This window comes from Dreissena polymorpha, chromosome 2, assembly GCF_020536995.1.
Source record: "Dreissena polymorpha isolate Duluth1 chromosome 2, UMN_Dpol_1.0, whole genome shotgun sequence".
Taxonomy (NCBI): Eukaryota; Metazoa; Mollusca; class Bivalvia; order Myida; family Dreissenidae; genus Dreissena; species Dreissena polymorpha.
The window spans coordinates 9,637,849-9,651,395 of NC_068356.1; the positions used below are offsets into that span (position 1 = coordinate 9,637,849).

Below are 13,547 nucleotides of genomic sequence, written 5' to 3' on the forward strand. Positions count from 1 at the left end.
TCTGCAAACCTTGCAAAGAAATTAAACCAATACAAACTAGAAATGCGAAGAAAGTGAAGAAACAAAAATAGTGACTGTTCTGTTTCTCCAAAAGTGACCATGACTCGGATTAAGTGTTCCTCTGGGATATAATAGTTTGTCTTGTCAGAAACATACATATGGTGTTATACTGTTAAGGGTTCCTCCGTAATATATTAACAGTCTAGTCAGAAACATACATAATTATGGTGTTATACTGTTGTGTTTATGTATATGACATTTTAGGTTCTAGTCAATTTGACAGTTTAAAGTTGTCTTGTGTTGGACTCTTTTTTCATGAATATTTATACTACCGGTAGTATTAACCCTTTACCAAACGACAAATTTTGGACTGTCCTAAATTGAAAAAAAGTTGCAGACGACAAATATAATTGAAATAGAATATGAAGAAATTGATTTGGTAAGGTAGAAATCATTGTGATAAAAGGAGATATTGCTCAACTTGAGCAATTTCTCCTATTATCTTAATGATTTCTAGAGTCGTCTGCAACAAACCCGTAAAATTTGGTTACTGTTTGGTAATGGGTTAAACATAGATTTTTACTCAAGAAAGGTTTTTGAAGCAGGACATTAAACAATAAAACAATAAAGTGCTAGATTACACTTTATTTGATATAAAATACACACTGAGTGATTTCTTTTAATAATGTTTTAATGTACAATTTTTTTTCAATAGCAGACAATGAAGACATTCCACAAGAATTTAGATTAAAAAGAAATGCTCTTGAAAAATGCATTAATTACACTAGTTCTATTGCTTCTAGTGACTAACTGTTTTCATATTATATATAAAATAAGATATATAGTACAAAAGTAACATAAAAAGTTGGTTTATAAAAATAAAAGAAAAAATGACAAGTTTAAACTTTTATTTTTATTTTTTTTGTCGACTCTGTGATTTTTGTTCTTTTATTTTTATTTTTATTTCGACCCCCCGACCCTACATTTTAAAAAAAAATCCCGTAAATCAATTAATAAAACAATGTTGGCCTTATGTATATTGTATATGCTTTTCAGCTGCATATAAAACTGTACGGACATTAAACAAATTAAGTAAGTGCAAACCAACTAGTGAAAACGTAGCGTAAAACCAAAATCAATAGCAGTTTAGAAAGCACCTTACGAAAAATGAAAGCAAACATGTAAACATGACAAAAACATCATATAACTTATGCTTGATGTGTAATGGTTTTCAGAGTTAATCCGTTTTAATGTCATGTTGCATATAAAGTCTATTTTAACCAGGTGACCGTCGGGACATGGCTCTCTGATGCCCCGTTCTATACATCCAGGCAACGAGTCTTGGGGTTTCAGAAAATGCTTTTTAACGAGTGTTTGCCATCTAAGTCCATCAAAAATCTGTTATAATCCCGGGATTATGATTTGAACAAAGTGAGCAGATGATCAGTGTACAACTCTATACGGAACATATTTCGCATAATATTCCACAGTTGATCTAAAGTTACTTACAATTTGGAATGCGATGTGTTGTCCAAAATAGTAACCGAAACATACAAGGAGGAAACGGTTATCGTCTGATTCTGATCGAATGACTTATTTGTAAAAACTGTTGTGATCTGAAAATAATAACACAATAAGTGCTGGGTTATGTGTGTGTATATATATATATATATATATATATATATATATATATATATATATATATATATATATATATATATATATATATTAACATATTGCTTTTATTCTAACTGTATATTGTAAGCTTAATTACCTTCATAGAAAAATGTTTGAAATAATCATACAGATATATCTTCTTGCAGTGGATATTTAATAATGGTTTTTGTGAATATGTTTATTTGGATCTAACGTATTGTAAATTTAAAACGAGCATCTATTAATTGTAATTTCATTTTGCAATGTTAAACTATGCCTTAACCCAATTCGGGTCTTCTATGAATGCATAACTTGAAATGTTCAAGCAGGACCAAGACACTTACCTGTGACGTCAAGAAAGACTTTATGACTGATTGGTTTATCTCTCCATCTTGTGCGTCCCAAATAAATGAGATGTTTCCTAAATAACTGTGGTTGCCTGTTAAGTAAAACTAAAACATTATCAACAATAGATTATACGACAAAAGAAAATCATAAGAATTATCATAAAATGCATAATGTTGTAAAACTTAATTACAAGTGTAGAGTTTTGCAATCAACATATGCATATGCACTTTAACTATACTACTAGTCAGGTAATGAAGAAAGGTGTAATGTTTAATTGAAGTTCAAATAAAAATTGATCAAAATCAAATGCTTCGTATCGTTAGATGGGATTCGTTTACCGCATCATCAATATAAAGTACCAATAGAAACTAGCTTAGCACTAACCTTGACATCGGTACACAGGATATTCTGGTGTACCAACCGACATCCAGAGTCTATCCTCCGGACATGTACAATTCCAGGACCCATACAAATTGTAACACGAGAAGCCATGAACGCATCGTTCATTTTTCGTTTTATTCGTATCGAATAGTTGACATTCGTCTATGTCTAAAATGAACATTGCACTAAGTGAAGATAATTTTTAGAGTTATATAGTAAACTAAACTTTAGAAGTTTAGTAAGTACCCCGTTCGTGTTATTTGTTCTGAAACGTCTTCGATTATTTAAAGTTATTCTTTCTCTTACACAATATATAGTTGGTATAATTTGACTAACGTAATTAATTTTATATAACCTTTACTTAATCAGAAAATAATCAGGGTTTTACCTTCACAAATTTTGCTTTTGCTAGAACTGGGTTTATGGTAACCAAAGTTGCAGTCACAGTCATAGTAATCTTGAGTGATATCTCTATTGACACAGTGTGTGCTTTGTTCATGACAATCCGTGCGCTTCGGGACAACATCACACAGGCCACCTTGATCCGCTTAAATACAATGACATGAAAACTGTTACCACATTTTTTATCACGTTTCCTAAAAACTTCTTCGAATAAAACATGTTCACATTGGCAATCTCTAAGTATTCAATGTGTTTATTCCCATTTATCTATAAGTATGTTTATCATGCTGACAGTGTAGATACAAAAAGACATGTTCCGAATGTTTAAGTAACTGGCTAATTCATTAAAAACAGAGTTTTCTTACATTCAAAACTGTCACGGCGTCAGCTGTTATGTGCCAATTAAGAATTGTGGTTCTTACATCAAAGTACGATATAGACGAAATACATCTATTACAACAAATATTTTGAAACTTCAGAAAAACACAAATCAATCGAAATTGCGTTCTTTGAAATGAATACTTCAGAAAAAATGCAGTCGGCTGTTCCCATTTCGAAATTGCTAGATATTTTTACACAGCATATGCTTACAAAAAACATACAAATTCTTAGAAGAAATATTAACAATTGAACCGGTCGTCATACATGTGTGTAAATGCACAACTCGCTTTTGAAATAACGGCTATTTTGTATGAAATTAACACAACAAATTCTTCTTTGGAAGTCAATATCCATTCAATAAACATCCACATCGATTTTATATTCAATGAGTTCATTGTCACCGATAAAAAAGACATAATGGCCCACTTACGAGATTTTATGTTCACAGTTACGGATTTCCCCAGAGGTGTTGAATCCAGCATCATGTCTTTGTTCTTCAATGATTTCAGGATTTTATCCTCAACATCCGTTAAAAGGAGGATAGAGTTCATATGTAAAATGAAATCCAAATGGATATTGGTCGCCCTGTTTGAATGCGTAAATTTAACACGTTGTGATCTGAATTTCAACGTACATGATCTTTCAAATTCACATGTAAATATTCAAAGATTGACACTTAAAGGGGCCGTCCAACAGATTTTGGCATGTATTGAAGCATGTCATTAAATTATTTATATTGATAAATGTAAACATTTGACCTAAAAATCTCCAGTAAAAAAACAAGAATACAATTTAAAAAAATGAAAAAAAAGTAACAACCCTCAACAGGGCTCGAACAACTGAGCCCTGGAGTCCTGGAGTAAAAAGTCTCCCGTCTCGACCACTCGACCATCCATGCTCATGCTTAGAGCGGATGTATGCTTTACATATATAAGCAATCTTCGTAGTTTCCCAAAAATAACTACAACAACAGAAGTTTCCAAATTATTCAATCGTTTCGCGTCGCACGACTCTTTATAATTTTCAGGTCGTCAAAAGATGCATATAATGGATATTAAAGAGCATGGTAAATGGTCAGTATTACTATTTCCTCAAAAATAAATATCATAACAAAAACGATAATTTGCGAATCTGAAACAACTCTTTTTAATTTTGTCAATTTACCAATCTGTTGGACGGCCCATTTTACTTAAAAATCGTAAACACATGAACGCATATAACTCTAACGTTCATTAAAAACAAGCTGATTTTAAGCAAAATGGTTAAATATACATTATTAGTTGGTATCGACCTGCATAACTTACATTTAACTTATTAATTGACCCACTACACTCGCACCAAATAATCTTTGATAAGTTGACGTTACGTCAAAACGTCCAAAAAATTATTAATATTTATACCCCTGATTGAAAATCTTCGGAAAGATAACATTTTGATTCCGTGCAAAGAGGCCAATTACGTTATAGCCTCCTCATATTTATATCAAACCATTAACAGTTATGGACCTCTTTAATATGAAAAGCTCCTTTGTAAATAAGAAATGGAAACTTACGTCACAAATATCTGGTAGATTTCAATGGATATGAAGTTATCCGTTCCGGTTAAATTTTGACTAAACTAAAGAACAGAAATAATGAACAGCATTTTCTTTTTTTTTATGTCGACGCTCACTTCAAATGTATACTAAGTTTCACTATACCAGGAATGTAAAACTTTGGTTGTATTTAAAATAAATAAATTGTAATTCCTTATCCTAATGTATCTTATCGTAGAATGACAAATCGCCAATAAAATAATGCAAATCAGATCGCAACGTAGATAAGCAAAATACCCACCATTAAGAAGCATACAAATTAATTTGGTTTAACCTGTGCCGAAGAAACCATAGAATAGGTTAAGAAACATATATCATATAATCCAATTATTTTACGTGTAAAATGGAATTAAAACTTACAAAGTTCGATGTAGACTGTATTCCTGCCTGAAGAGTTGCATTTGTTTGCGTAGGCGCTTGTGGCGGAACGTATTCGATATATCCAAAGTACATTTTACCCTCTAAAACGTGATTGCCAAACATTTTGAAATTATTCAAAAATTGACTTCAAAAACCAAAGCTCGAAAATAAGCATTATTTGGATGGGCGAACTTCAACAGTCCAGTATAGCAATACATCAGTACAAGTAAAAAGGTTACAAAACAAACAACGCATTAAGTACACTGCGTTTTCCCCAACATAAATAAGTTAACGTTTTTCCATAACTATAATATTATTATATTTTAGATGTAAGAACACAAACAATGATACCATGGAAGATATACATGCCAACACGATATAATATATTATATAGATTCCTTAATTAATTGACAGTCAATATTCCCTTCTACGTCAACCGGCGTATAGTCGTGTGTTTTTTTACACGAATGAAATCGTCGTCGAGAATTTGCAAAATGCATTTTAATACGATATTACCTATAGTTACTATAAAATATAATAACAAAATGACATTGCGAGCGTATTGAACGTCTCGTCTGTCTCCTGTTGACTATTGATGTATCGGAGGTCTCATTGAAATGATGTGGATTATCATAATATGATATGTGTTTATAATAGTATGCTGTGTGCTTGCCTTAGTATGCTGTGTGTTTGTGATGGTATGATGTGTGTTTGTTATGGCATGTTGTTTGTTTATGAAAATATGCAGTGTGTTTGCCGCAGTCTGCTGTGTGTCTGTCATGGTATGTTGTGTGTTTGTCATGGCATGCTGTGTGTTTGACATGGTATGCTGTGTGTTTGGAATGGTAGGCTGTGTGTTTGGGATGGTATCCTGTGTGTTTCTCACGGCATGCTGTGTTTTGTCATGGTATCCTAGGTATCCTAGGTATTGGTCATGGTATGTTGTGTGTTTGTCATATGGTTTGTTGTGCTTTCGTCATAGTATGCTATTGTTTGTCATGGTATGCTGTGTGTTTATCATTGTATGTTGTGTGTTTATTATTGTATTCTGTGTGTTTATTATTGTATGCAATGGCGTAGCGATCTTGAAAGGCATCGGTTTTATAATTGAAAAGCTGATTCTTGCAACATATTGGAGTTTAAGGGAAATCTATTGGAGTAGGTTTTTTTTTAAATTTTGTTTGTATTTGATTGTATGAGATGTGTTATTATAATGTGAATGACTTTGCAATCGAATACTGAACGCTTGTAATGTATTTTCGTGGTAACCAGATCGATTCTAGGAAATGTTTTTGCAAGTTTGCTATTTGATGACCGCCTTACTGTAGACGTATTCGAACTGGCATCGATTTGTTTATTAAGTATTAAGTCTTCTAACGAAGAAACCAAGAATTTGCAAATAGGTTGAAAATTGATGGAGTAGTGACCTTTGGAAATTTGATGCTGTGCCGAAATCAGCATCAGGGGTCAAATTCGCACACTTTTAATATATAATGATATAGCCAATGCGTATATTAATATATTGTAATATGCCCTGATGAGCTGTGCGAAACGCGTTGGCTATATCAATACATATTTAAACTCCAAGACACGTGTTAAAAACAAATCCAACTAACTTCTTTCACTTTTGTTCTTTTGATATTTGATAACAAATTGACATTTGTGAGGGGTTTTGGAGGGGGTAGCAGCTGTGGAGGGGGTAGCAACAATTGCCGAGTACCTGTAAAATAAACCATATCATCAAAAGTCTAGCTAAAACTGGTTTGTTTCGTTCAACTTGCATAAATAACGTCACATGACATACGTCTTAAATTAATCAATTAAATGAAAATAAATCTACGGAAAAATGGTTCGGTGATAAATTTAAGTGAAAAACAAAATATAATGATATGTAATAGAAACGATAAATCACAACAGAGCTGGGCCGATTATAGCTGGGCCGAACTCTATAATCGGCCCTAGCCGCATAATGGCCCTCAGGCAAAAGGCCCTTTGGTCGTTATGCCGGCATCGGACCGATTATAAACGTCAGGCCCAGCTCAGCCGTATGTTATTGTCTAAGTAGCAAATCGGAACCTTTTAACTTAGCGGTCGTCCGATGACGTTAGAAGCACGAAAAATATCGTTTATACATCGGCCCATTTGCATATTTTCGTATAAGAGGCAATCGAGAACTATCTCATAACGAATGATTGCGACGGTTTACGAACAAGTACAACATGTAAAAAATAATACTGCAAATTCAGCTTATTGAACCCCAAATTAATGACAAATTAACGCTTATTCCAACGATTGAAGTTAAAATTGCATTCGAATCTTTACGAGGAGTATTTTTGACATGCACATTAACACAGCTACTAACGCATTGAATTGTTTGGCTAAAGTTAAGTACTTTCGAAGTTTACCAAAAATGTAGAATTAAACATTAAAAAAAGACAAGGCGAAAGTACAAATTGTTGATAATTCCCTGTGATATGTTGATGCTTTTCCCACCAAAAGGTATTCCGGCTACTGTAATCACCAACCAGTTAGACAGATGCCACCTTAGGAGAAGAAGAGGAACTAGAATGTTTTTTAGGTACGACCATAGCTTCATCATGAGAGACAGCGCCAAGTTGGTATCTACCATCAGCTCTTCGAACTTTGAGCTCAGAAAAGGAGATCTCGGGACCTTCAAGAAATTCCTTACCATGACAACTTGAATGCATGATACAATATTCGATGGGGTCTAACATTGCCGCTGGGAGCAAACAGCTGGTAGAATGAGCCATTCGATCCAGATCTCAAGTTAGCTGCCACTCTTCGCCACTTGTTTACGGTGCTATAACTAAGACATTTACTTCACTGCAATAGTCAGAGTGGTCTTTCATGCTAAATGTGAGGAGTATGTTTATGACATAATGACAGCCCCGTCCTAATCCGAAGAGTTAAACAATTCGCGGACGGTTTTACCTCAAGAAGTTGAACGTTCCCAATTGCGAAGCTGCCATTAGCGGCAAACAAGAAGTCATCATATATTCTGCCGATTAGTCGACTCTTAACACATTATTGTTTGGTGTGACCTAGGTGGCGAGGATTGGCACACTCGTATTTCTACGCGTGTAGTTTAATTAACATGCATTGCTGTTGGCTATGAATAAAAAGTCACGTTCTCTGTTTTAATGTATGGTTAAAGATGAGATGCCAGGATGTGTTATTGATCGGGTTTCAATGAAATAGTACAGCATGGTTCGATTGGATTTTCACAGTCCTTTCCCAGTGATAGCGTTGACACGTCATTCTTCTTGGTAGTGGATCAAGCATTCTGATTATACTGATTGAGTACACATGTCTGATAGGGGTCTCAGAAAATAGCTTTAAGTGGGAATTTCGCCAGTCTGTCCAATTCGTTATCTTGTTGTTGGCGAATCATAATTTAATTCATTAATGGTGTTTCCCATGTTAAAGTGATATAATGCGCATTTTTTAATGTTGAATTGAGCTGAAAAGAATTAACAGGTCAACATATTTAGTTAAAATGTGGTAACTGACTAATTATCTACAACTCATCTTGCTTTCAGTTCTTTATAAAAAGTATATATTATTTTCGATATTTTACATGACTGTCACAGTCCTCTAAGCCAAAATGATCCGTAAAACAAAATTGTGTCTCTGTGTCGTAGGAATGAATCTGTACTAAAACTAAATTAAGATTCACATCGTACATCGAATCATTTCTGTCGAAAGTGGTAAAAACGAAAGTACGGTTGATATTCAATTGCATTATTTTCTCTTTCCGGGATTTTGTTTTAGTATGTTGATGTTGCATTAACAAATATAAGTATATATGAAGTGATAACACCAAAAATAAACAACGGTTGCGATAGACACCTATAAACATAGCATATGCTGTTAGATGCGCATAATATCACTGTAAGTTTGTTCGATTTGCTGTAAATTCTGGTGTTTCCATAAAATTGTTGAAACTTCATTTACAAATAATTAACTATAAGTGCTGCTAAATACCAGAGTTGTTATACCCCATTTTTCTTGAAAACCAAAGAATGCCATAGAATTGCAACCGTTAACCCTACACTACCAATCTCAATATGTAGCACATTATGATGATTATGTTTAGCAAATCTTTGTGTGTAAAGTAGGATTATAAATCTTGGGAATGCACAGCTTTTACATATAAAAGACAACCCATGCACGTATGCATGCTACGCGTTGACAACAAAAACACCATCTTCCGATCAATGTTCGTTCCAGGATTATAGATAAGATTGAATTAAATCGCAACTGCGTGAACATGTGTAGCGTCCTGTGGGAGGGGGTTAAAAAAATCGGAAATCTTTGAAAGGCTTTGGTAGCATGCGCAAAATTCAGCTTGATTTCGTATTTTTGCGCCATTAATCGCTTCAGGAAAGTACAATATCCCATCAGCGAAAAGTAGCCCTTCTTGACACTTCTTTCTCGTTACAAATGGTTTCTAGAAGTTTGCGATTTGATGATAATGAAATAATTCAAACTAGTTTCCGAAAGGGAAATTCGCCGCAGGTGACTAATGACCCCCTTAAGCTTTGAAGACAAGTGTTGTTTTGTAACGAAATAACACATATACACACCTCAGCCGACCTTAAAAATTAACCTCAGAAAATAAAGAATTTTCAATTATACCAATTAGGATTCTTTATAGGTTAATAGCTCATAATGTCCTAACAAATAATCGACCTAGTAAAGCTAAACAAAATCGATTTTAAAATGCCACTTTACCAATAGAGGTGCATTCGGCGCCAGGGCTCTTCTTTGTATATCCCGCGTTGCAAACGCATGTGTAATTGCCAGGCAGGTTCATACAAGTTTCCTTAGATTTCGTGCAAGAACCTTTGCCAGAGGCACACTCATCAATATCTAGAAAGACATTTAACATGTCAGTGTCATATATAAATTATATAAATCCTCCATTGTGTTACTAACAAAACTGTATTTAAATTTAAGTGAAACAAAGGTTTGATATTAAGCAGCAAAAAGGTTGATATTTTTCAAAACTATAACACGCACTATGTTTGTCTTTATTTAAACAAATTGACATCGCATTAACATTCACGGTATTGGCATAATAAGAATTAAGATAACAAACACATGAAGAAATTCCACAACAATTAATGACTCCTTCCTTTTCCAACCACGTGTTTAAAATCACAAATATATTTAAAACATTATAATACTCTAAGCGTTGGCGTTATGAATTATGTACATTTGTTTACTACCTTTAGGCATATTAAGAAAGTTTTTGAGTATTTGATCGAAATTTTGTTAAACACATGACCCAATTCAAACATATCGACAACCGTAATATGACGCTTCTGAACATGAGTGCTGTACGTAAATGAAAACTTTTGAAATAAAATTCGGCAATTTGTAAAAATCAACAAATATCCTCTCTTCCTTTAACTTGAATATCATTACAATCCATGACATCCAATTACGCAATTTAACACTATCATAAAGTAACATCCTTGTTATAGAAATGGGCCAACAAATAAGCTTTATTTATTTAAAGTATTTACACGGAACTAATTTAAATAATAATGCACTCAACGAACAAAATGAGCCCCAGTCAATTGATTTCTGCATAAACCATGTAAAGCGCATTCGCATGAAAACGGATTCGGGAATGTTTCAAATACGTTAAATTGAAAGTAGACATTAGCCATGTTTATTGCAAAATCCTGGCACTTGTATTTTTGTCCTAATACATGTATTATTGAATGCAATGAATATTACAAATTTAAAGTAAAAAAACTATATAACTACCTAAGCATGTATGGTTATCGTTGCTCAAAATGTATCCATCGTAACACGAGCAATTATATGAACCATCCAAATTGTTACATATATGGTCGCAATTATATGTGCTGGTATCATTGCATTCATTTAAATCTGAAAGATAATGTACAACAATTGCATTTCAATACAAAGCATGTTTAAAGATAAATATGATTGATTGATTGTTTAAGATGACCTTCTTTGGACCTGATATAATTATGATAATAAAATGTATTATCTGATTTAAACATTCGCTTTCAAAGTAGCATATTTTTTATAGCAGTAATTAAAGTATTTACTCTTAATAATACATGTACATGTTTTAATGGGTGCTGTAGTTCATGATTGCTTATACATATATAGTCGAGTACCAAAACTGATTTAATTAAACCATTGAAAAACATAAATTGTATGTCGCTAAACGTAACCCACATTTGCGTTTAGTTTTAAACAAGAACAAAAAAATGTTCATAAGATATTTTCATTCCTAATGACCATGTTATACCCAGATTTAATAACCACTGTGCAGCTCTTATTCATTTTAACAAATCATGATAAGTTTTATAATATCTACGAACTTACCAAGACATGTCTGGATTGATAAGCCTGGTATTGGATCATACCACCCATCGGGGCAAGAAGCACACGGACTTCCATCATATGTGTTGTTATTACATTTTTCCGGATTACAGCATTTGTATTCTAGGCAGGGATACGATTGGATTTCACAGAAATCCCCTGTCCAATATTTATTTTTACAGCTGCATTCAGCAGTATCTGAAAGCATCAACATTTTCATAAAATGTATGTTGCATATTTATAACGGATGTAGCCAGTAAAGATGTTTTTGAAACACACACCTCGTTGATGGACTCAGCAGTTTTCTAGACAGCGATTTAATTGCGTGAAATAAAGTGTCAAACCTGAGTTGCAGCGAAGCAGATCAACAGTTTGAAATCTCGAATACTAAGAAACCGAATGCAATGTTCTTATTATTTTTCAAATATTTTGTTTTAATAAGACCACCGAAAAAAATCATTATCACATTTATGTTTACACAATGAACTTACAATTTTAATTTGTTAAATAAATTAAGTTTAATATAATGGTATAATTGCACAATCATATTAATGTGAATAAGGATCATAACTGCAGCAATACTACAGGTTTATACATTTGCTATATAAGTGCATATTACATGCGCATATACAAATTTTATCGGATTTTAACATGTAGTGCAACCTGCGTACATGTAATAATTATATTTATATTTATTTTTAACTTTCATATTCGTGAACATATGTACGATCAATGATTGTGTAAGAATATCAACCAAGTAAACTAATATGGTAAAGTGTTGATGGATTCCATAAGGGAGATATACTTACACTGGGGATCTTCTGCAGATCACAATATTTGGAAAACATAAAATAATATTCTGAGTGTTATTTATGTAAGACAAAACACATACATATGTGTATTATCGAGATTATTGTGTTATGTAATTGGGAACGCAACCAGTTAAACAGATATATTTGGTTTAAAATAAATATTAATAAAAAATGACCATAAAATATACATGTATCTTTGTTAATCAGACTTTTTGAATATATTTGTAACGTTTCAAACAAAAATCTTGCCTTTGTATGAGAATCATGATGATGTATACCATTTCATGATTATACACATAGCTACTGTTTGTAAAGAAATAAAATTTCTAAATCTTACCATCATCTTTGGTTTCGAATCTGCAATCCTCTGGTTCTTCACACCCACAATAAAACAAGTGAACTGCGTGGTCGTCTGTGTTGTTGAACTCGTCATATACAATAAACCGAAGTGTTCTATTTTTGTTCTTTCTTAAAGAAGTCCCAACTTTCCATTTAAAAAATATGCCATCTGAAACAATTTAAGTAACCTAGGGTTAGAGGCATGTGGATATATTGTGTTTTTATAAACAAATGAAATATAGTACGCGTATTTACTGTTTATTCAAACAGTAAAAAATCTGCGCCTTTTTTGTTTGTTTTACCGCAGACCTTTGCACGAAAATTTAATTCAACATTTGCCACATAACACGCTCTGTACTAAATTAAATAATAAACATTGAACAATACTATTTAAACCATAGTTTGCGATACATGTAACACATTGACAGGCACTAACCATTACACAAAATATATGATAATGTATTTCTTTCATCAAACGAGTGAAACAAACAAACCGGTTAGTATCATTTCATTCAGCATTGGTTGGATCTCAAACCGAAGACTGCCCATATTCTCATCCGACGCTTCAGACGATAAATTAAGACTAAACGTGGTGTTCCTATAAATAAGCTTAGTTGAATTCGGCATCGTCTCCAGAAAGTGAGGAGGATTGTTTACTAAAAAATAAGTGTGTGAAGTCCAAAGTTTGTTAAACGATATCAAATATCGTACACGCAAAACATTTGTATGTATAATGAATAAGCGAGTTTTGACTTAGTGTTATCTAAAAGTTGGTTTTAATTTAATCAACACATTTCCGTTTGTCACTTATATGCGTGCGCAATTTAATAAATAAAAATCCATTATGCACACATGTAAACACATGTGGCGTCATAAGGAAATAT

General features: G+C 33.0%; 1 protein-coding gene across 3 annotated transcripts in view; it reads right to left on the reverse strand.

Annotated features, from left to right (window-relative positions):
- The window catches only part of LOC127865824 (uncharacterized), a 116,701-nt gene that overhangs the window by 36,469 nt on the left and 66,685 nt on the right, over nucleotides 1-13,547 (reverse strand). For all 3 annotated transcript variants that reach the window (XM_052405843.1, XM_052405845.1, XM_052405844.1), the window contains exons 9-20: nucleotides 13,158-13,319; nucleotides 12,662-12,832; nucleotides 11,516-11,710; nucleotides 10,922-11,047; nucleotides 9,878-10,015; nucleotides 5,123-5,223; nucleotides 4,721-4,785; nucleotides 3,599-3,753; nucleotides 2,774-2,932; nucleotides 2,389-2,553; nucleotides 2,001-2,095; nucleotides 1,510-1,616 (exon numbers count right to left, since the gene is read on the reverse strand). In XM_052405843.1, coding sequence (XP_052261803.1) covers nucleotides 1,510-1,616; nucleotides 2,001-2,095; nucleotides 2,389-2,553; nucleotides 2,774-2,932; nucleotides 3,599-3,753; nucleotides 4,721-4,785; nucleotides 5,123-5,223; nucleotides 9,878-10,015; nucleotides 10,922-11,047; nucleotides 11,516-11,710; nucleotides 12,662-12,832; nucleotides 13,158-13,319 — 1,639 coding nt within the window. The remainder of the gene's footprint in view (nucleotides 1-1,509; nucleotides 1,617-2,000; nucleotides 2,096-2,388; nucleotides 2,554-2,773; nucleotides 2,933-3,598; nucleotides 3,754-4,720; nucleotides 4,786-5,122; nucleotides 5,224-9,877; nucleotides 10,016-10,921; nucleotides 11,048-11,515; nucleotides 11,711-12,661; nucleotides 12,833-13,157; nucleotides 13,320-13,547) is intronic.